Source organism: Oxyura jamaicensis, chromosome 18 (genome assembly GCF_011077185.1).
Source record: "Oxyura jamaicensis isolate SHBP4307 breed ruddy duck chromosome 18, BPBGC_Ojam_1.0, whole genome shotgun sequence".
Classification (NCBI taxonomy): Eukaryota; Metazoa; Chordata; class Aves; order Anseriformes; family Anatidae; genus Oxyura; species Oxyura jamaicensis.
In genome coordinates, this window is record NC_048910.1 from 1,203,004 (window position 1) to 1,226,743 (window position 23,740).

General features: G+C 46.4%; 1 protein-coding gene across 1 annotated transcript in view; it reads left to right on the plus strand.

The window, feature by feature from the left end:
- The window catches only part of DNAH9 (dynein axonemal heavy chain 9), a 196,515-nt gene that overhangs the window by 53,153 nt on the left and 119,622 nt on the right, over window positions 1-23,740 (plus strand). The window contains exons 32-41 of the mRNA XM_035342655.1: window positions 16-226; window positions 2,488-2,615; window positions 3,129-3,237; window positions 3,655-3,802; window positions 5,416-5,590; window positions 10,107-10,280; window positions 11,042-11,249; window positions 14,603-14,768; window positions 15,810-15,912; window positions 17,263-17,502. Of these exons, the coding sequence (XP_035198546.1) occupies window positions 16-226; window positions 2,488-2,615; window positions 3,129-3,237; window positions 3,655-3,802; window positions 5,416-5,590; window positions 10,107-10,280; window positions 11,042-11,249; window positions 14,603-14,768; window positions 15,810-15,912; window positions 17,263-17,502 (1,662 nt within the window). The remainder of the gene's footprint in view (window positions 1-15; window positions 227-2,487; window positions 2,616-3,128; window positions 3,238-3,654; window positions 3,803-5,415; window positions 5,591-10,106; window positions 10,281-11,041; window positions 11,250-14,602; window positions 14,769-15,809; window positions 15,913-17,262; window positions 17,503-23,740) is intronic.

Genomic DNA, 23,740 nt, shown 5'->3' on the forward strand with positions numbered 1-23,740 from the left:
CCATGTTTTTCTCAGGTGGTGCAGCTGGAGGAGCTGCTGACAGTCCGACACTCTGTCTTTGTGGTGGGTAACGCAGGCACGGGCAAGTCCCAGGTGATGAGATCTCTGCACAGGACTTACCAGATAATGAAGCGACGACCTGTCTGGACAGACCTCAACCCTAAAGCAGTCACAAATGATGAGCTTTTTGGGATCATTAACCCAGCAACAAGAGAATGGAAAGATGGTGAGTGTATTTTCATCCCTGAATCTGTAGGAAAATGATTTTTTTTTTTTTTTTTAATGAATTGTCTGAGCAGCAGCCAGATGACTGGTTCTTTGTATGCAGGTCTCAAAGCCTGGGTGCTCCTCTGCTGCTCACACCCACGTGTGAGTTTGTGGTTGAAAGGATTTATAGGATGTTTTAGCTATTTGATCTTCAAATGGGAAGTGTAGCATAAACCTGCTTTACCCTATTGCCCTAAGGATAAATGTCGTGTCCATTAAGACCAACAGTTACTAGCTCCTAAATGGGTCAGACAGTCTTTTGGAGTGGGCTGGACTAGTGACAGAAGAGAGGTAGGTGCTGGGTTCCCCCCTGCCCTGGGGTGTACGCTGGGGTTCCCCAGCGTGTGCCATCACTGTCACTGGTAGCAAACACAACCATCCCTTAAACTGATGCTTTTCCACCACAGTATTTTCCATCAAATACTGCTTTCCCATCTCTGCAGTACATCATCATTTGCCAATCTGTTGATCCTGATCACTCCTGAGGAAAACAAGCTGCACATTTAAAACTTTCTCAAAGGTCACCGAGATCTGGAGTGAAACTTTTGGCTCTGCCTAATATGGAAAGGCAGCTTTGATTTACGTTTGCAGCAGGTTTCAGAGGTGTGGGGGAGGTGAGGGCAGACATTGCCGTAAATCATCCTTGGACAGAATCTCACCAGGAGATGAACTGCCGCCCACCTCTCCTGGCCCCCACTGTGGACCCAACCTGACCCCACTGATTTGTTCTAGTGTCAGGGTTAATTTCATTTTAATTGTAATTAGGGACCCTAAATCAAAAATGACAGAGGGGAGTGTTGGGGACAGCCTGAACTATGCAGAGTGGCTGCAGCAGCAGATCGAGGACTGCAGGTACTGAACAGCAGGAGGGACCTTCTAAAGGCGGGTCTTCCAGTCTTTTCTAGCCTGCAAGAGAGTGTAGATGGCTCTGTCCTGAGGTTTCAAGGCAAATATCTTTTGTGTTAACTAGTCCTCAAAATTTTGTTCCTTTTTGTCAAATAGCAGCAAGGAGATTTTTCCCACAGTCCAACAAGAGATGATGCTGTCATCCCATTACTCCATTCATTAATGGGAGCTGAAAAAGTTGTATGTCTTAGATGGTAAAAGTCCCACAAAGGAATCCTAAAAGTGTTCTCTGTAGAACCAAGCTCCTCTTTTAAGCCCCAAGGCAGCTTTGTGGTGTGGATGCACAAGGTTAGAAGAGAGGCATTTTTCTCTCTGCTGCTGTCATGGTGCATGTGAGGGAGCACTGAGGCTCTGAGACATTAGATGTTTCTGATACTAACGATCTTGGAGCAAATTCAGAGGCAGTTTCAGGAGCTGAGTGCAGACAGAGACAGTGATTTTTTTTTTTTTTTTTTTTTTGACTTGATCTCAGAATCAGATACCTCTTTTTAGGTGAGCTGTTCTGCATTTGCTCTATGCAAGCTTTATCTTTGGTCATATAATGCCACTAGCCATTCCTGGTCTGGATCACAGAAATAGCTTGTCCTGGAAAAAAGAAGTAGGCTTGTTACAATTCACCAGGAGAGAGGTGCCTTGTTTTTGTTTGTTTGTTTGCCTGATGTTTTTTCATGAAGACCAGCGTCTCCCCAGGTATTTTCACGTGTAGAGGAGAGCAATAGTTTTGTAGAGTTTTCATTTTCTCTGCAGTACTGCTGTTCTATTCCCAGCATCCTTGCTCTTCTTAACATTCATTATTTACTCCCCTCGAGACACTGTATCTTCTCTGTCTCCTTGATTTTACTGACATTTTGTTCTGTCATTCAATGTCATTCTATGCTTGTTCTCCCCTCAATCTCACTAAAGCCATGACCCGGCATTTAATGCATCTTGATTTCCCTGAAATACTTTGAGCCACAAAAAAACAGAAGAAATTCCAAAGCATATTCAGATGGCTTTCCCTGTGTTGTGTAATTTGTACCTTCTTTTGCCTCTGAGTATCTACTCGTCATTTTCATACCCCTTATTCTTGGCGGGAATGAAGCTCATCCATAGGCCTTCAGTCATTTTCATAACGATTTCTTCAAAGCAAACTAGACCCATATCATGATTATCATGATATAGAAATACTTCTTACTTAAAGCATGTACAGGTGCGTAGAGTTTTGAATGCTTAAGAGGAAAGCATTCAGTATGATAGATTTTAGTAAGATGCTAGAGAAAAATGTTAGAGCAGGTGGCAGATTTGTTCATCATGATATTCTTGTCATCTTCCCAGGGCTGTTTTCATCAATCATGAGAGAGCTTGCCAACATCACACATGATGGTCCCAAGTGGATGGTACTAGATGGGGATATTGATCCGATGTGGATTGAGTCTCTTAATACAGTGATGGATGATAATAAGGTAATTAGTATAAGTTAAAGAAGTGGACATTCCTTGACTGCATGGTGTGGTTCAGCCTAGGAGAAATGCCTATGCCAAAAATAACACCTCCTTAAATAATGCAATTAGGGTGATGTTTCTTCAGATATACAAAGCAATAAGCAAAGCATAAAGAAAATGGTGCATGAGGAAAATAGCCCAAAGCATGCTTTCATGGGAATTTCCCTTTCCTGGAGAACTGGTATCTTGAGTAACCACAAATGTCCTGGTCATAACTTCAGGCCCTTTAAAAATGGCAAATAGGGTCATAATTCTGAACCTTTTCTCCCACCCTAAGGGAGCGCTGCTGTTCATTCTGGTCTGTGGAAGAGAGAGGGATCATTCTACTACCTGTTAGAAATTAATTGCTTTGCTTGGAGGAGCTGAGCTGACAGCAGCCAAACTTTAGTGCAACGTAGCGAGCACTTTCCATTACTCTTCCTGCGGGATGTATTAACCTGAGGATTAAGCTGCCATTCTGTCTGCCATGTGCAGGTGCTGACCCTGGCAAGCAATGAGAGAATCCCTCTGAACCCGACGATGCGGCTGGTCTTTGAGATCAGCCACCTGCGCACAGCCACACCAGCAACCGTGTCCAGAGCAGGTGAGTCCTGGGCCGAGCTTCAGTCGGGGATGCTGCATGGAGAAAGCAGGGTCTGGTGCCATTAAGCAGTCTTTTGTTGGGCGACTTGGTCCCTGTTGAAAGTTCCCAACCTGGGATCACGCCTACCTTTGGTGGGCAGAGCATGTCCCAGAAGCACATGGACAAACTGAGGATCCTGTCCTCATACATACATGGAGCTGTGATCATCTTGGAGATTTTACTCTGAGCTCTCTGTTGATGGGTGAGGACAGCTTCAGCAGTGCCGAGAGAGTGCTCCTATTGTGCAGGGCCCTGTGTGGACAGGGTGGGGTGTAGCTGGATGTGTGGAAGTAGCTGAGAAATTCTGCTGGAGGAAAGGAATGGTCTCTGCTGTGTCCTCATGATATATGTATTTTTTTTTTTACCCTGGGCCTAAAGGGATCTTGTACATCAACCCAGGAGATCTGGGCTGGAATCCTCCAGTGAGCAGTTGGATTGACAGGCGAGAGATCCAGTCAGAAAGAGCCAACCTGACCATTTTGTTTGATAAGTACCTGCCGCCTTGTCTGGACACCCTCAGAACCAGGTAACTTCTGCAGTGTGATTGTATCTCCACCAGCAAAAGTAGGGGGACACCGGTTGCCTTCCAGACCAGCTGTGCTGTGCTGGGGCTGAGGGGCACGTGGCATTGGTGGCAGGGTTTCCTCATGGCCCCTGAGAGCCTTGAGCCTCACTGGCTTAACTGCAGAGAAACTGTGAGGCAAGGTCTGGGTGCCAACACTCCTGTCCTTCCTTTGTCGGCTGGGTCTGGTTTTCATCTGATTTTGGTTGGTCTTGTACTTCTTGTGTCAGTGCTGCATCTCTTGGAAAGTAAATCCAGGAGATCCTAAAGAGAAATTGTCTTGGTCTCCTGATGTGTCAGGCTGGACCCAAGTCCACTCCACAAATCACCTTTCAGTAGAAGATATTTTAGACCATTGCTGAAGTAAAGTTTTCAGCCTGCTGTTTGGAAGGTGAGAGAGAGCAGATCTCCTTTTTCCTTCTTCCCACTTTTTTTCCCCATCCTTCAGTGAAAGAAAGAAATGGGTGTTTGTGAGAGAGGTAGGATTGCTCTTGAAGCAGTTATCTCTTGAGTTTCTTTTCCTGATGCCTTTGAAAAAAGGGAAGTCAGTATTTGCAGACATCCAGCCTGTTGGACACCAATGCAATGCATATGAAGAACTTGGAGTTTTGGAACGGCTCTGATGCTCCTTGGCTTAAGTTAGCTCCAAGGTGATGCCAACAGAGAAGTCATGCAGTTCTTGGTTATCATGGGAGACAGCTCTCTTAATCATAATGTGATGAGGACTGGCCAAAGTAGAGTCCCAACATACCTGAGTAAGGAAGCTTCTCCCATTCTCTGCTTCGCAAACTTCCACCTTCATTTAAAAACAACAACAAAAAGCCACCACCACCAAAAAAAAAAAATCAGCATACAGTGGGTGCTGTCAACCAGAATGAAGATGTTTCAGAAGGGTCTGATGTAGTGAAAGCAGTGGCCTTGGAAACAGGAATTGGGCATCTTAATAGGGAACTGCTCCCTGTGAGACCAAGCTGGGTATAGCTGTTGGCAGCAAGTCCACTGGACATTTCCCACTCTGTTGCTGAACATTGTGTCAGACGATGAAATCCATAGGATTAGCTGCAGACAGCCCTGAGCCAAGTATTTTGGTACCTTGCTTAATTCAGAAATTGTAGAACTAACCTTTCAAATAGCTGTAATTACTTTATGGAAGACTTCAGTGCTGCTGCAATATTAGTTTGGAATTCTGTAAGTGTAGCTTAAAAGAATGTAAAATGGCAAGATGAAAGGGTTTATTTTATTACTCCTCTATTTGACCGCTTTTGAACTCGTTGGGTTCATGGGAAATCATTGCCTTTAGCAAGTCTTCCATTTTACTTCTTTCAAGAGGATCAAAGTTTTAAAATGCTTGAAACTTCTGATTACTGTTATTACTTGTATATGTGCCAGTGCCAGCAGGTCCAAGGAAGAGAATGGGTGTTCTCTTTATTTCTGTACCCCTGAATAAGACACAAAATGAAAAAAAGTAAAATGCTAATATTCCAAAAAAGATTTTCTAGGCTTGTCTTCCTATATTGTAAGTGACTGTATATCTGGACCCAATTACATTTCCTGTGCTTTCAATTTCCTTCCTTTAGGTTTAAGAAGATTATTCCCATTCCTGAGCAGAGCATGGTTCAGATGTTGTGCTACCTCCTTGAATGCCTTCTGACGGAGGAGAACACACCTCCTGACTGTCCCAAGGAGCTGTATGAACTTTACTTTGTCTTTGCTGCTGTCTGGGCCTTTGGTGGATCAATGTTTCAAGACCAGGTAAGAAGGAAGCTGCTGCTTCAGCAATCTTCTAAATAGGCTTTTTTTTTTTTTTTTTTTTTTTTTTTCCTTTCTTTCTGTTTAGTACTTTCCAAAATGTGCTTTATCAGTAATGCTGGTTTCCTGGGGCTTGCACATAGATGATAATGAGCTAGAAGTCTGAATGCAACAATTCAGTTTGCAAAAGACCTCATTATCTGAGGTGTAGCACCAGAGCAGAAAGGCTGAAGGGTCAAGCGATAAAGGCGGAGGGTTGTTTGTTTATGTAGACATGTTTCACCGGGGAGAAACATGAAGTTAATTTATAGAGGCATGTGGATATGTATAATGTGATCAAATTAAGGCTGATTTATCAGATGAATATTATCAGTGGGGCAGTCTTGATCATCAGATTGTGCAGATAGGCATTGCATTGTGCTACACAAACCTGATGGAGCTTTGCCAACACTGGCTTTTATTAAAAATAGATGTACATCAGGAATCAGTTGTCCTCAATTTGTGATAAAAACGTAAGAAAGAGATGTGGTCAGTGGGACAGGATGGGGATTACAGGTGTCCATTTAAGTGGAAGTAGACAATAGCTCAGCTCTTTGAGGTACTCTTTGCTTGGAGCATCCTGGAGAGCCTGTGGGGCTGTCAGAGAAGCTCAAAAGTTTGGTGCCCTTTGGGTGGTGAAGTCTTCGATCTAGCCAGAAGTGTTATATGGCTGTTGAACATCTGTGAAAATCATACACAAAATGTGAAAAAGGGTCCCTCTTTAGAGGATGTGAGTCTCTCAGGGTCTGGCCGAGGCCCTTCTGACCTTTGTCAGGACCTCTTGTCTCCCTTGTCCCACTTTAATGCAGGAAAGTAGCTGCACAGCCAGTTTGCCTGCTGTCGGGGAGGTTGGGGTTGGTGTTTGCAGGCACTCACCGTGAGCTCCCTCAGGGCAGCCGGCTGCTTGGTGTGTTCTGGTGTGAGCTGCTGGGCTCAGTCAAGCTACTGAGGGACTGATGTCCACACCCAGGATTACAGTGCTTGAGGACACAACCTAGAGACCAAGATCTTTCTGGGGCAGGAGGGTTAATCAGGCCATGTATCACCAGTCTTTGACATTCAAAGTACACTGGTGTCTGAGAGGCGGAGGAAGACAGGGCTCCGCTCTCCAGGCTGCTTCCCGCAGTACATCTATCCTATGGATTAATCACGGCTGTCAGCCTCCAAATCCATCAGCTTGCTTTAGACGGGGTGGGTGTGATCCCTTCAATGGTGGTATTATTATAAGACTGAGTTTTCTCAAGGTCAGCATTTAATACTGCACATTTTCAGCCCCTCGTCAGACACTGTTGCTCAAAAAGTGGGACAAGCACAGACATTTCCTGCAGAGCTGGGGCACAGCTGCTTTGGTGGGGGCTTTTGTATGGGAACACCATCAGATCTTCTGTAGACTTGCCCTGGAAAAGCAGGAAAGGATGAAGGGGTATTTATTTTCACCCTGGCTCCCTGTTCTGCCCCATTTCCCAGCTGCGTGGCTCAGCTTGGTGCAGCCCGGCTGTCTCTTGATTTCCAAGTAATTGGAAAAGCTGCTATTTTTTACAGCTTCCCCCTGTTAACAGTAATAATGGGCAAGATGATGGTGGGCTGCATGTCCGAGCACCACTGTGACACTGCTGGTGTTGGGGCCACCTTTGGCTCTGTTCCACGGTGTTGTTCCCATGCTTCAATGATGGTTTTGCATCCTCTGCTGGCCTTGCTGCCTCCAGGTGGATGGCTTTGTAAGCTGGAGATTTGAATGTCACTGGTTCAGAGGCAGGCAGGAGAAACCTGAGGCACTTAAAGGAGGGTCTAAGAGCTCACATGGTACCTGAAGTTCTGGACTTTGAGTGTCAGGTTGTCAGCAAGTGGCACAGGGATCAATGTGAGCAGTTGCAAAGCCTGTGTTTAGAGGTATGTTGGGCATCTGCTCGAGCTGCTCACTGTGGGTCTGTCCAGTCCCTGCTGGGAATCTGTCTAGTGATTGCATCTCCTCATCAAAGAACACCTCATCCCCATGTCTAAAGCACGTTATCCTGATGTGGAGGGTCTGCCCAGTGCTGGGGGACTGCTATTGAGGGCTCAGAGGTCCAGTTCTGATCTTCAGCAGGCTCCTGTTTTGCCTGGACTATGCGGTAAGTCCCTGGAAGGACCTGACACCAAAGCTCATACCCCAGCTTGGGCAGAGGCCTTGCCATTTGCAGATGTTGCTCAAGTGCTCTCACAGGGTCTCTTTGTATTTTTTCCACGTGCCTCACTAGTGGCTAGAAACACCTGCTGGACTGCTCACGTTTGCTTCATAGCAAGGAACAGATGCTTCCAAAAATGCTAAGTAGTACAGCCCGAGCTAGACTCGGTGCCTACCTGGACCCTTCAAGTTCTCTTGATGGCTGTGAGAGCCCAGCTTTCCCAGTCCTTGTGGAGGACTTGACTCCTCCATGTCCCATGTGCCAGCTGGGAAATAATCAGCCTCAGTGTTGTCAGTGCAGAGTGATTAAAAAGAAAACAGTGAAGCCTGGAAGCACTGCTTTTGCTTGCTCCAGCAGCACCACTGCTGCCTAATCCTAGGAGCTTAAGGCTCCTTCAGCAAGCTGGTGGGAGCGCAGTTGTGTGGCAGATGGGTGCCACGTTCCCCACAGCCTAGCTCTTTTGCATCCCAGGGTCGGTCTCTGGCATCACTCTGTGTGGCCCAGCATGGTTTGCAGATATTTCTGCACTGCCAAGGCCTGGTGGGCCATCAAACAGCATCTTGCAAAGGTTGCTCTTGCAACCTTTGTGCGGGTTGCAGGAGGAGCTGTGCACAGCATCCCTCCGGGAGATTTGGCTTGGAGGTTGGACTATGCAGTGCTACTTTTGATGCTCTGTAAATGTCAGAGCTGAGAGTATAAGGATACAGCAGTCTGAAAGAAGGGAAGCCTGATGAAAAATGATCCAATATAAAATCTGTTTATTGCTCTCCATTGAAGGTGCCCTTCGTGTTGACCTTTTGCTGCTGAAATGTCAGGATAAAGAGTCTGGAAGGCTTCCCGCTACTCCGCGCTTGTTGGTGGGTAGCGGAGCTTCCGTGTAAAAACAGATGATAGATTTGCCATTTCAAGGCTCTGGAATTAGTGGAAATCCATATAGAGTTTTTATTAAGGAAGCAGTTTGATCCGAAGACTGTTCTGGCAAAGGAGCTAGGGCTGGAGCATCTCCACCACGCTGCTCTGTGCGGGAAGACAGGCAGTGCAGCTCAGTGCAGCCGCAGGCAGTTTGGATGTGCAGGGGTGAGGGCACCCTCGCGAGAAGGCTTTTAGCACCAAGGCACGTCCCTCTGCTGAAGGCTGCTCTGCCACTGGCACTGAGGAATTGGAACACCAGGAGAATGGAGAATTACAGTCATTCTACCTCTCTGAATAGCATGAGGCTGCAAAATCAGGGATACTAACAACCTATTTTAAAAATCCTCTGTTTTTTTTTTTTGGTGGATGGTAGCTCAGGGGACTTTGCAGTGGATGTTCAGTTCATTTCAAACCCATGTTTCGTGATGGAGGCTTATCAGTCTACAGGCAGCGTGCTGGCAGTCCCAGCTGGGTGTCTGTCCTGGAAAAGCACATCACATGGCTATGGGGAGGAGAGTCACATAGATGCCCCAGGAAGACTGTTAAAACTGACTAAATTTTGCATCCAGCATTTCACAGACATCTTTTTAACAGCAACTTTCCATTCCTTCCCCTCCCTGCTTCTCCCCAGGGCAGAATGCTGAAATACCCACCCACTGTTTGCATGGGGACTTGCCCGTCATGTAGGAGATCAGTAACAGAAGGGGAGCTAAGCACATTTTGCAAGTCCTGAACCAGTGTCAAAAGCAAAAGCATTGTCCCAACTCTTGCAAAATTTCAGATGCTCCAAAATCTCCCTGCATAGAAAGAAACAGTGGGGAAAGCCAAGACAACAGATGCTTCCAGGGCAGTATGGCAGAAATGCAGCAGAGCAGAAGGGGCCTGGTCCCTCTCCAGTGTTTTTGTGTAGTGGTACAATTCTGTTTCTTCAGAACGCTACAGCTTGAAAAGAGGCCAGAAGACAACAACTAAGTATTAACAGACTGACATGATTTATGAGGAGAGGCTTTAGTATGCATGCTTTGACTAACCATGACCACAGATGTAGACGGATGTTGTGTCCTTGTCTGTTGGAAGAAGCAGGCACCAAGAATCAATCAAGTGGTCTGTTTAGTCACAGGCACGTATTTCTCTTTTTCAAATTGATCCATCCATTTAATCTCAGACATACCAAGAGTGATCAACACAGAGGATGAATTATTTGGGTGAATAAACAGGAGTGATGAGAAGAAGTGGAGAAAATGAAAAATTAGGCTTAAGAATAGGAAAAAGAGTAAGATCGTTATACTGTGGAATATATTTTAAGGACCAATCCCCCTTTGGTAGACTCAGACAAGATAACATTCTCCATCACTGATGAATTTCTCAAGATTAACATATTTTCTTCCCCTCTTGTTTTGCAGCTTGTGGACTACAGAGTGGAGTTCAGCAAGTGGTGGGTGGCAGAATTCAAGACTATTAAGTTTCCCTCTCAGGGAACAGTCTTCGACTTTTACATTGATCCCAAAACAAAGAAGTTTGAGCCTTGGTCTAAAATGATTCCTCAGTTCGAATTTGATCCAGAAATGCCATTACAGGTTTGTGAGCCGTGTGTGGCTTTGTCAGGGAGGAATTAATGCATTTTAGTGATTGTAAGCGGGTGTTCTGATGAAGTATGATGAAAGGTCAAGTATTTCTTAATAAGGATGGCTTTCTGCATGAGGTACAACTGAATTATCCAGTTTTCTTTGCTGTGCTTTGGCTGTGAAGAGTAGTGTTCCACTGGCCTTTCAGTTATGACCAATGTACATCAGGACAGGCTCAGGTCCACCCCAGTGACCCAGGAGCGGGTGCCAGGGTGCAAGCAGAGGGGTGGATTTGGCCAAGGAGTGTGGCCCGCAGAAAGAAGTGGGATGTGACACAACATAGTGACAAAGCCCCCGAGACGCCATGTTGTCTTTCTGTGCCAACCTGAAAGTAGGGATGTTTTTTATGATTTGGACAAAAAAGAGAGTTTCTGCAGGTAGAGAGTTGTGTTTGCCAGCTACGCTTTTCCTTCCTGTTAGAAGTGCCAATGGGAACAGATGACTTGAAAAATAATTGTTACCATTTTAGCAAAATGTCTGTTTGTGGGGAGATCCAGATGCTGCTGCCAGCATCCAGCTGTCAAGGTTTCATCTCTGCAGACAGTTTAATTGTAATGGCTGGCAGAAGCTCATCATTCCCCCTCCCAGTGCGATCTAGAAACAAGGGTCTCCTCACCCATTCCTGGCTTTCCCATTTTTTCTTCTCCTCAGACGTGGCTGTGGGATTGTGGCAGTGATGGGAATCACTCACTCGCTTGTTATTCCCCTCTTAGGCTTGCCTTGTGCCCACTACTGAGACGGTCCGGCTGCGGTACTTCATGGACAGGCTCCTGGAGCGCCAGCGCCCCGTGATGCTGGTGGGCAACGCGGGTACGGGGAAGTCTGTGCTGGTGGGGGACAAGCTCTCCTCTCTGGACACAGATGTGTACGTGGTAAAGAAGGTCCCATTCAACTACTACACCACCTCTGCCATGCTGCAAGGTGAGGCAATGGCTGAGGCACGGGATTTCTGCCTGGCAGGGCACCCAGTTCCTGGGATTCCAGTGGGGTTTGAAGTGGGGCACTCAATGTGGCACTTGGAGAGGAACCCGTAGGTGTGCTGCCTGTGTCGTTTGTGTGCTCTCTGCTGACGATGTGAAAACCTGAGCTCACTGGCCTCTGGTTTTGTGGGAGATGACGCTTTTGAACATGTAGATTTGAATTCTGAACACCAGTGACTGGTTCAGGGTTGTGCCAGGGTGTGCTTAAATCTGCTGCTACTTTGCAAAACACACAGCTCGTACTTGACTTGAGGTGTGTCTTTAAGATGCTTGAATTTAAGCCCAAGCAGAATAGGGTGAGATTCTTGGCTAGGATCCAAACTATCCTCAGGGTGCAATGACAGGAATTGCATCCCAATTAGCAGAGAGGATGGTGCTAATGGAGACATGCAAGGCTGTGAGCCAGGGCTGCTGGCTTCTGGTGCTGTCACACCTTTTGGCCAGTTTCATAGCCCTGAGCAGGGACATGGCAATAGCCTCCCTTTTGCTCCTGTCTGGTCCCCTCTTTCCTTTTCTCCCAATCTGGGGTCTCCATGAAATGCCCTTGAGTTGGTAAATGGGTTGTGCTGTCTATCTGTCCACCTGACTGCCTCTGTGGGTGAATGTGTGCTCATTTATTGCTGTACAGAAGGTGCGAGCGTGTGCAGGTGCTGAGATTTATACAGACAGACCTGGCAGTGCGTCCCGATTTACTGTGGCCATGAGCTATGGTCTGAGACGGGCACTTTCGTCCTCTGTAGAGAGGAGCAAGTCATCTTGCTTGGGGATGAAGACGTGGCTATGAGATTAGCATTGAGAAGCATGATTTATGCTGCTCGGCATGCCTCCCTACTGCTCATTTTTTACAGTTAATTTGTTCTTTTTTTTGTGCAGTTTGTCAGTTGGCTGCTTTCTTTTTTTTTTTTTTTTTTCCCAGCAGACACCTCTTTAAATTTGTAAAACATGGATACAAAGCAGGTTTTTTTTGTTTTGTTTTGTTTTCTTCTTTAAAAAAGGTGAACCTTAAAGCCAACAATTTCTTAGACAAGGCACCTGTTGGTGCAGAGATTTATAAGGAGCAGAGCATGGGTCTTTTAGGGACAGCACAGGTACATGCTTCAAACCATTCTTATGGGCCCTGTGGCTCACAAAACAGCCATGTCCATAGGGACAAATGGAGCCAGACGTCCCCTCTGCCATGGTCTGGGGCCAGCGTGGGGAATTTTTTGGTGTGTTTTGACCGAAAGCCACTCTCTGTTGCATGTATTGTTCTCCTGAAGTTTGCTGCTCTCATCTCTTTTGCCTGGACTTGGTCTATTCCTCCATCTGCTTTGTGCGCTCTTGGGCCTCCGCTCCCCCTGGAGAAGCAGCCCCGTCTTCCGTGCACCCTTCCTCCCGTGCTTCTGCGATTCAGATCCTTTCTGCTCCAGATCTGCCTGGGGAAAATCGCTAGAAATGCCCCCCCCCAGTTCACAGGCAGCAGGCGGGAGGAATTACACTTGCAAAGCCTCGTTTGCAGTGACTTTTTCTCTCAGGTGCTAATTTGAGTTTGTCAGGATCTCGGAGGAAGAGACACGGACCCTTTGTTATTATTGTGAGATATGGCTTCGAATTAAAATGCAACTTTCACGAACATGTCACTTGATCCACAGTAATTACATTTCAGTGTGATGAATCTCCTGCATACTTGTTTAACCTCAAAAAGGGTTGATTTTATATGTTAATTAAGGACTAATTAAATTTAAATTAAATGCTTATTTGAAACACTTAATTTAACTTGCTACCAGAAATCTCAAATATTATGGTTTTATTGAAGGGGGAGAGAGACTCCACTGAGGCAAGATTCATCATTTTTCTTTGCACAATTCATTCCTTTGTGCAGCAACTGGCTGTGACAAGAAATCAGCTGAATTTTGAGTAGTGGGAAAGAAAAGCTCTCTAAAATGCACTGAAGCAGTAAAAAAAAAAAGTGGTGATTTAAAATATATATAATTCATGGTCTGAAAAAAAACAGAATGTAAATCTCCCTTAATAACTTCTGCACATGATTAAATGCACAGTTTTAACAAGGAGAGTTTTATAAAAGTTCCCAGTCCCATTTACATTTGCAGGTCTTGTCTAATTACAAAAAATGCTACCTACCTTGCTGCTAGATGTCTGTTGACAACCCAACCCTGTGTAAATGAAACAAATTCTGCCTCCATCTTTGGAAGAGCAGTGAGCCCCCAAGACTGAAGATGCTCTTGAAGTCAGCTCATGGGGGAAAATCCATCTCATCTGAGCAGAAGATAACTTCCTTTTGTTTTTCCGCTTAGTAAAGGTTGCTGAGGCTGGAATCAATAGCTATGAAACATGTGCAGCAATACGTGTTGATTTTTATTAAATATCAGCCTGGTGTTGTAAATATTCATTATGTTTTATAATCTATGACATATAACCTCAGTCTCCTGCTAAAACAAAGTAATATCTTCCAAAACTTTAAAACAAGAAACTTTTCTTTGCATCCTTTTCCTTGCTCATGCATGACCCTACTGACTACTGGGTGCTAATTTGGCAGCTCATGTTGGAAATTAGTCTTGTCAAATTATCTGGAGACTTGGGTGTTTCTGGGGAGGGCTTCAGGAAACTTGTGGGTACTTGGTTAATAAAATTAACATATTATTTTATTTGTCCTGATGATATCCAGGAATTTACACTCTGAATCACGGATTCCTTTTGCCTAAGTGAGGGAAAATGCATCTACCTTCACAAAACCAGTGGCATGATATAGGTCAGAAAAACCCAGACAGTAAGACTTAGTTTAAAAAACGATGCAGAAGAGATTCTGAGGCTCAGTCTTACTTTTGTTTAGTCTGAAGTAGATTCCTTTTGTAGCAGACTATTAGCTTGCCATATTTTGTTTGAAATAAGGAATATAACTTTCTTGTTTGGGTGGATTTGGACCAAAAATCTGCCCAAAGGTCTCTGCCAGCCCTGTGCAGGGCTCCCGGCCATTCTCCAGATGCAGCTCGGGGGCAACCACTGAAGTCAGCTCATGGGGGACAGCCACTGTCCTGCTGGTGGATAGCATCCTGCGCTAAGACCAACTGTTCCTCCCCAAAAAAAGCAGCAACCAGCTCTCCTTGTGCCAGCTGCGGCGGGCCTGGGGCTTTCCCTGGTGCTGAGAGCAGTTCTGCCCGTCCTGTGCACTGCTCGGCTCCTTGGGGCTGATGCAGCTGCACGCGGCACAACGTGGAGCTGGGGTGGGAAGCCTTTTTTTGTTGCGCTGACATGAACCCCCTGTTAGTTTAACTTTGCATCTCTGCCTCCACACAGGTGTGCTTGAGAAGCCTCTGGATAAAAAGGCTGGCAGAAATTATGGCCCTCCGGGTACAAAGAAGCTCATTTATTTCATCGATGACATGAACATGCCAGAAGTGGATGCGTATGGGACGGTGCAGCCCCATACGCTCATCAGGCAGCACCTGGACTATGGCCACTGGTAGGAGGCTGCTTGGGCTGCATCGTTCAAGACCTTTTTATTCAGTTCCAGTCTTTGGGATGAAGTTGAAGTGCAATTCTCCCTTCCTGGTCTGCTTTTGCCATTGCATTGTTCTGAGGTTGGAGGCTGATGGGCATGCACTCAGGGCTTTTTCTCTTCCCCAGCAAAGCAACTCACTTGCTCCCAGCCTGGTTGAGAGGTGCTTTGCTCTGCTCCTGGCATGCTCTGGGGCTGTGGTCTTGATGCAGAGCCTGCAAGAGGAGTGTGATGTTGTGCTTTGATGCCCTGCAACGCTGAGATCAGGGGAAGGCGGTGGATCTGGCTTCTGCTGGGATGCAGCCTCCCTGCTGAGCCCCTGCTGTGCACGCCTGATGTTTTCAGGCAGGCAGCAGCAAACAAGTGTTTTCTAGGCAGAAGTAATTTGAAGAAAAAGAAGTAATAGTGCTTGGGAAGGAGATGGGTGCATTTGACATGGTAGCTGGTAGCGCTGTGAGGGACAGGAATATTCTCATCTCCCTACATGGGGAATACCCTGCAGGGTGGTGCAGCAGCATCCAGCTTCTTAGCCATGTGTGCACCTGAGCTTGGCCAAAAGCTTCCTTGGTATGAAGACAGGCAGAAATTCAGGGCTTCCTGGGTATAAAGACAGGCAGAAGTTTGGGGTCATGGGTGTGGGTGAAGCAGGAGTGGAGCAGAGACACGTTTCTGCTGGTTGCACAGGTCAGAGTGCTGGGGGCACACAGGATGCAGTGTGGCCCCTCCTGGGCAAGTCCGGGTTTTCAGCCCACGCTCTTAGCAGCGTCCACACGGTATCGCACACTTGTGGGCTTTGCTCAGAGGTTCTTACCAGCTAATAAATATTAGCTACAGGTGGTTGAAGCTGAAAGATTTCCAGCAAGAGAGCAGGACTCCTGTGTGCCCCAGGACAAGCCTGGACACTGCCTTGGCAAGCTGCGGGGTTGGACCTCCAGCTTCATTGCAGCACTGAAGCCAGTCTGGACTTCAGCGGTCACCCAGCTGCTGCTTTTGTTTTGCCCAAAGGTATGACAGGACCAAGCTGTCGCTGAAGGAGATCACAAATGTGCAGTATGTATCGTGCATGAACCCGACTGCTGGCAGCTTCACTATCAACCCACGTCTGCAGGTAAAGCCCTGTTCAGGGTCAGGCATGTTGCTGATTTTATTTCAGAGTGGGTTATTTAAGTGAGAAGCCAGAGGAAAACCAGTGGCAGGTGCTGCTTTTGTTTTATCAGTAGAAATTGCATGTTTCAGTGGGGTGACCATAAATCATACTGGTAAGAGAGCAGACTTGCTCCCTTTTTGTCTTGTTTGTTTTTCCTCACGTTTTGCTGCTCCATCAGAGGAAGCAGTCACAGGTTGCCAGCCAACTTAGCACCTACTTTCAGGACAGTGTTCTGGTTCATACAGATTTTGCCTTCATTAGCTAGTATTTACCTCTGGAGCATAGCTCATTAAATCCTTTTGGTTTCTAAAAATTTCTGATGGAGCTTGCAGTATATTCTTATTAAAAATAAAAGAAAAAAAGGGAAAAGATACACGACCAAGAGTATTGGTTTCTGGGAGCCGAGAAGTTTGACCTTATTGATAATACTCACTACTGATGTTATTTAACCCTCTCTCCTGAAGCAGGAAGCGTCAGTGGCAGCCTGTGGCAGGGGGCAAAGCCTGATGGAGGCAGGCTGGCTGTGCCCTGTGTCTACAAATGAAACACTGAGTGGTTCCTGTGGGCCCCTGTGGGGCACAAACAGCAACCAGAGGGACAGTGCCCTTGCCAGCAGCATCACAGTTTCTTGGAGAAGCTTCATGACCAGAGTCAGCCCAAGCCACTGTTCCTTTTAGCTGCTCTGTGGTGTTAATAGGAAGCATCCCATGGCTGGAAATGGGCACCTCTGGGGAATGAGTCCCACATCAGTAAGGGGTATTCTGGGAGGTGGCACCTTCCAACAGGCAGCGGGGCTGTGGCCATCCTGTTTTGGGAGGGGAGAGGTTTTCTGGGATGCCAAGTGCAGCCACAGCCTTAGTGCCAGGGAAGAGGCCAGGGGCTGTGTTTGGTAGATCAGATGAAGCAAGGGAAGTCAAGGCTCGGGGAAGCAGGCTCAGCATGAGGAGGTGAATCCAAATGGGCTGCTAAATATAACCACTTTTACTGCTAGGTTTGTAGGTCTGTAACACAAGTTCAGGTTAAGTCTAATGAATTTGAAGCACTGAAACACAGTATTTGAGAAGTGACTAGGCTCCATTGGCAGATGGTGAGACCATCAGATGGACTGAACATCTCACCCAGTGGCCGTGAAATGCAGTTGGCAATCTCTCATTCAGAGAACAAGAAAGAAGTTACTTGCCAGTTTTCATCTGCTGGAAAATTGGAAACGGCCTTGTTCTGGGTGGACAGGAAGTCCCCAAGTGCCTTTTGATGGAGGGGTGGTTGCCCAGCTCTCTGACTTTTTTCCATCTCTTTCTTCCTTTTCCTCAGCGTCACTTCTGTGTCTTCGCCCTCTCCATCCCCGGGCAGGATGCCTTGTCCAGGATCTACAGCACCATCTTAATGCAGCACCTGACGAGCGGAAATTTCTCAGGGGCTGTGCAAAAGTCAGCTCAGCAGCTGATCTCTCTGGCCCTGGGCCTGCACCAGAGAGTAGCTGCTACTTTTCTGCCAACGGCTATCAAGTTCCACTACATTTTCAACCTGAGAGACTTCTCCAATATCTTCCAAGTAAGTGCAGTTGTCACTGGAGCTGGGCTTGCCTTTGTAAGTCTCAGTTCTACTTGTGGGGGCATTAATGGCCCTGCCCAGCTACGGAAAGTGTTTTTATTGCACTGAAGCAGGTGGGGGATATTTAGTGGGCTACTGACTATGTGGATGGGGGAACAGTAACTATCTCAGCTGCCCTGGCTGGGGCTGGTACGGTATGTGAGTCTATACTGGCACATCCTTATATTTTCTCAATGTTCAGGTACTCAGCAGATGCATGATGGATGACATTTAAAGAGCTGATAACTAACTCAGTTGAAAGTCAACTCTCAGTTGCTGAAACTGAACTACCACCAGCGCCAGTTCTCAACCAAGGAGAAATTTCCAATCTCAGTTGCTTGGCTTTAGTAATGGTTTCTTCTAACAGTGATAGATTTTTTTTCTCTCTGAAATCTCATACTTCGAAGCAGTATGAAGGCTCAAAGAGCCTTTTGGAGCTTAAGGTTGATTAATAAAGTTGGAGAAAGTTGTCAGCAACAAAATTAAGAGGTGCGAATCATCCCAACCTGTTGTACAACCCCAGTTTGTAATTTGTTCTGTCCTTGTTAATGTTTGTTTTACAAGGTAGGTAATAAAGGCTCAGTGCCTTCTGGTCTGTTCTGTTAGGCAGGAGTTGCAGCAATGGCAAGCAATGGAAATCTAAAAACAGGAACTTGAAAAAGTTAATAACTCTACTGTATGAAGGAGGAATCAGACCTGTCAATCTTGCTCAGCTAAACATCACCAGCCTATGGCTTTGGGTGTGGGTCATTTTAAATCCTGGCTTCTAGTTAACCTATGCTTTGAGAAGCAGAGAGAGAGAAAAGAAGCATTTAGATGGGGAAATTTAATTTTAACTGTGGTCTGTTTGAAAGGTGTTAAAGTTGTGGGATATTGGAAAGCATCCTGTCACATCTAGATGCCAGGACTCTGGGGCAGGGGCAGAGATAGGAGCTTAGGTGGCTTTTAGTTTCTCACATAGCTGTCGGAGGAGGGGAATCTGGCTTCTTGGTTTTGTAATATTTATTTAGATGGTAGTTCTGTTTTTCTTGAAGTCCTTCATTATGGTATTTGCTCTTCATATTTTCTTACCTTAAGTATTTTAAGGTTTTTGAGAACTACTGATTTCCTGTTTCTCTCTGCTGGAACACAGTTTTATTCCTGAAATTGAGTGTGAAAGAAGCTCTGGACTCTGGGGGTGCATTTCCTTGTGCTCTATTCATTATATCTTCACAGACTTAACAGTTTGTTCTGAAATGACCTTTGGAGGTCTCTTGTCCAGCCACCTGCTCAGGCAGGGCCAACTTCAAAGTTCCTGACACTGAAGATCACACAACTTCCTTGGCTCTTGCTGTACTGTTAAGCTCATTCTATTGTTAGCTTATATACCTTTACTTTAATCAGAATTTCCTTTGCTGCAATTTGTGCTTGTTGCTTATAATCCTTTTGCAATGTACGTCCAAAAAAAATAAGGCTCAGTCTTCCTCATTATGATAACCTCATTAGGTAGTCATAGATAGCAGCAAGGTTCCCCTTTACCTTTTCCCTGTCCCGAACAAACTCATTTTTCTGTGGATTGAGCTTCCCACAGCTTTTCTCCAGCCTGTCAAGGTCCCTCTCTTTGGGGTAATAACTTGTCTGCTTGGTCAGTGCCGTCTGCAGATGAGTGTGGTCTGCCCCACTGCCCTGGTCACAGAGGAAGATGTTATTGCCCCAGTACCAACCGCTGAGGAACACTTCTGGTAGCTGGCCTCCAGTTAGACTTAACAACGTTGACCTTTGAGCCAGTTCTCCACCCGTCTGGCTGTCTACCCAGCTGGTCTGTGTTCTCATAGGATCCTTGGTGTGATGACATCTGAAAACAAAATAAAAACCCATCACCAATAAAGAAAAACAGGATCATCTGAGTTTCCTTACCCTTTGGGAAGAGAGAGAATCAGTGAATGTAAAGTTTGTAGGTCAGTGTGTAATACCTTTTTCAAATTCCTTTTAATCCCAGACAAACAATCAAACACGGGATGTGTAATAGCTGCATATATAAAAGGCGTTTGGGGATTGCTGTTATACCAGCTATGCTGTAATTATACACACAGCTGATGATAACTGTTAAAGGCACAAAACATATGCAAATTGCAGCTCTGGAGGAGTCAACCCTTGGACCGTGCTGCCTCTGTACTGTGTTACTGAAGGTTCTGCACAGGTCGTTAGCAACAGCTCCATTTACAATCTGTCCAATGGCTCTTTCATTATCATATTGTATTAGATATTAATACAGTACCTAAACATTTAAGTAGGGCCTTGCAAGCCCAGCTTGATTCCCTTTGCAAAACTGCCTGACAGCTCTTATGACAAGGAGTCTTGTGCTAATTGTCTCATTACAAAATGCTTAAAGAACCTGTACCTTAATTGTTGCAGCTAATGAAGAATGAATGAGTTTGAACCTAGTATGCGTTTCAGTGTTACACACACAAAAAAAAGGAAGACTACCCAAAAGCAACAGTCAGCAGTAATTCCTTCTGACAGGCAGACATACAGGAACTTGTTGCTTTGATGTTTGCCCTTCTTCACCCACCACCATCTGGCCTGCTCTGATCAGGCTGATGTTTGCTTTCCTCAGTACGGGGGTTCAGCTGTAGGTGACTCTAGAAGGTGTTCACTCCAAATGACAGCAGAATATCAAAGTGGCCTGGCTAGGCAAATAAAATTTGGTGAAACCAAAGGGAAAAGAGCTGCCTATAAACCCAGGGGTTGAAGGCTTGGCTGGGAGTAGTGGGTTGACTTCACCAAGCAAAGTTCACATTTGTCCTGACTAAGCTGAAATTTCTGGGGATGTGAGCGTCTTAGGTGGAATTCTTCTTTGCCTGGCTAGTCAGCAGAGGGAAATGGGCATTTCTGTGTGTTGTTCAAGCTCAGCTCATCCTGGGAGTAATGAGCAGAAGAGCTCAGAGGAACCCTGTTTCTGAAGTACCCTCTTCATCAGTGGTGAAAGGAGTCTGTGGTGACTGTCCTGCTGTCAGACATTGACACTGTGCAGATCTAAGGAGGGAACTGGCTCCAGATTGAGACACCCAGCTTCAGAGCTGTGAGGATAACTAGGTTCATCCCAGGCTGGGGAGTGCAGCCCAGTTCCCCCAGCCAGGGCCACAGGTGTGGTTTCACTTGGTTGCCCCAGTGTGGGTATCTGGTGCTTTCTGAAATGTCAGAGCATCCCATCTGGGTTCTGGGGTGTCATCCTGTGTTGTATCTGCCAAGCCCATGTGGATGTCTTGCCTGAACTGTTCGGGGTGAGGAGAGACTGGAAGTCACTGTACAGAGTGAAGGGCATAGAAGCTAGCGTGGGATTAGGTGCAGTCAGCAGGAATGGCAGCCCTGGCTCCTTGTCCTTCCACTGTATCTCGTGCTGTTGCTGATGTTATTGCTGAAGGGGCAAAGTTGACTTTCAGTCCTTTCTAACCTGATGAGTCTTTGGGTTCACCATCATTATCTGCTGCTTCCCTCTGTATCAGGTCCTGGCTGTGGCTGAAGTTTGACAGTACTTTGCCTTGTGTTTCTGTGGCGCCTTTTCTTGCCTCTGGGTCCCACCTTGCACTGCAGAGTTAAATTGATTGGTACGCTTGAGGCAATTTACCCTTGATTAAAGAAGACAGGTCTATGCAGTGACAGAGTGGTGGATTATGCTTTTTAAAAATATATTCCCTGCTGGCTCACACCAGAGGAAGCCTTGTTGCTGTCTTTCTTTACATCTGAAAGGGTTACCATGGTATTATGCTCTAAATTATATCTGTCATCTCTGTAAAATAATCATAGACTCAGCAGGGTTGTATTTTGCTTTTTATTCCCATTTATAACAAGATTTCCAGGAGCATGTCACGTTAAGATCCACAGCAGTTGAGAAGAGACAGCATCTCCCAGCCTGGCAGCACGATGACAGTGGTGGCTCCAGTGTGCCTTGCTCCTCTGCGTGGGCCCTAGCGGCTGGCAGACTTCGCTCTCCTCGGCACGAGGGAGGGATCTTCATACATACCCATAGCTGAATTTGCTGAAGCGTCAGGCTCACAAACATGAAAATGCACCTTACGCATGGTCTGCTGGTGCATGCTGTGGTAGCCAGATAGCAGAGACAGCAGAGGCTGCGAGACCAGCGCAGGGTTGGTGGTGGCACCTTTGTGTTCCTCAGGCTGGCACAGCTGTGGGCCTGACTTAGCTTTGGGCTTGGACAGGATCTGATCATCTGGGCCCACGTTTGTGATGCTGAAAATTTTGCTTTGCCAACCTATGTCAGATGCTTATTTGTCTATCGGTGTGCTCTGAGCTGGTCTGGTTTCAGAGCTTCCGTCCCCTTCTCTCTTGCCCTCTGTCATTTCTATTCCTAGGAGAGAGCCAGACTCCAGTGGGTGCTTGTGGATTGCTCCATCAAATGCAGCATCACAGAATAAGGTGCAAATGTTGTGGCTAGGGTTTGTCAGTCCACCTGGTTAACATGCTTAGAAATTGGTACAGTACCTTTAAATAGGAATCTGGATTGATGGCTAACATCCTCTTTGTTAATGCCATGTTCATCACTGTTTTCGTGTCAGAGTTATGACAAGACGGTGCAGAGGCTGCCCCAGGAGCCACGGCAGGAAGGGAGGTGGGCAGGGTACAGAGCCCAACAGTGTAGGATGGCTGGAAAGGGGTAACTGTGCTGCACAAGTTGTTGTTATTTTAAATGTTACTGAGGTTGCAAAGGGAAAAAGTAATTTAATTGTTATTTATTTATTTTACCTTTTTGTACCTGAGAGAACCGGTGCTTTGTCACCTTCTGATCCGTGGTGTGTGTTAGGTCACACACACCTCTATGGCTTTCCCTGCCTCCAGCTCCAAGCCCAGCGGGCAGAGGCTGAGCTGCACTTCCCGGTGCTTCATTCCCCTCTCTTGGTTGCAGGTTGCTACATTAGCAGCAATTCACCCTGCTGGCAGGGAGCATTACAGGATGCAAAGTTGAAGATGTGCAAAGAATTAACTTCTGGCAAGCCCAGTGTCCAGACTTCATGTTACATTTATTTGCACCCTGATTTCTGGACAACAGTTGTAGTCTTCTGGGTTTTGCAAGAATGGCTCAAATGTCTCTGGTGCTGATATATATATGTATATTTTTTAAATCAAGCATTCAGGTTCCATATGCATGTGGGTTTTATTGTGTCCTATATAGGAATATGCAAACAAATGCTTTGACTTACCCAGTGTTGTCCTGTACGTGCAGAGCCCTCTTCTGCTTCTGTTTAGGCTGTCTACGTGCAATCTATTTCCATGTAAAGATGAAGCATGTATACCTCTGAGAGCAAGGAAGGCTTCTGAAGTTTTGGTTAAACTGATGGTTGTGGGGGGGTTACAACTCGAGGTGTGGCTGGATGGTGAATGTGCTAGATGGTTTCTGGAGACCATTCCTGGATGGAAGGTGGTGATAACACTGGGTTTGAGATGAGCATGTGTGCTTGCGCTCATTAGTGGAGCTGCAGTGGGTATTGTCCTGCCCCAGCCCTGGGTGGCCAACTGCCCAGAAGAGCTGATGTTGTGAAGCGCGAGCTGACTGATGCTCGTCACTGCTTGCAGAGCTCTGGTGGGTAGCAGAAATACCTCAACACTTCCCTCAACGCAGCCACAGTGGGTGCAGAGCACACCAGGGACAGGACATATTCCCTGGCAGGCTGACGGGATCATGGATGCTGTTTGCTCTTCTTTTCATGGAGATTGTGGAAGGAGAGGAGTCTTTGGTGGGGGTCAGGCCCTGCCCTGCAGAGCCGTGCCAGCCTGTCTCCTCAGCTGTGGTGGGCATGGTGATGCCTGACAAAAACATGGCAGATGAGTTGTGCTGGGATGATTAGCATATTTCCTGTTTCTGTGCCAAATGTTCATCATCTCCTGGGGTGATTATTAAGCTTGTGAGGAGCCTGTCATTCTGGATTACCACATAATAAATCCTGATGTGATTGGTCTCGGCTGGAGGGTGGAGCCTGTCCCTGCGCTCCTCTGCAAGGTGCTGGGTGAGCTCTTAGACCCTGATGGCACAGTTGGTCCTCTGAGCAAAAGCCTGTTATGCTGTTTTGCTGTCTCATTTTGGATGTTAGGATATTTGGTATGGTTGCCTAGAGAAGTCTCCACGTGGTGGCAGGAACTTCCTAACCACTTTCTGGCCATTCTGTTCAGGAGCGGGAGCTGAAAGGTTTGGCTGAGGACTCAA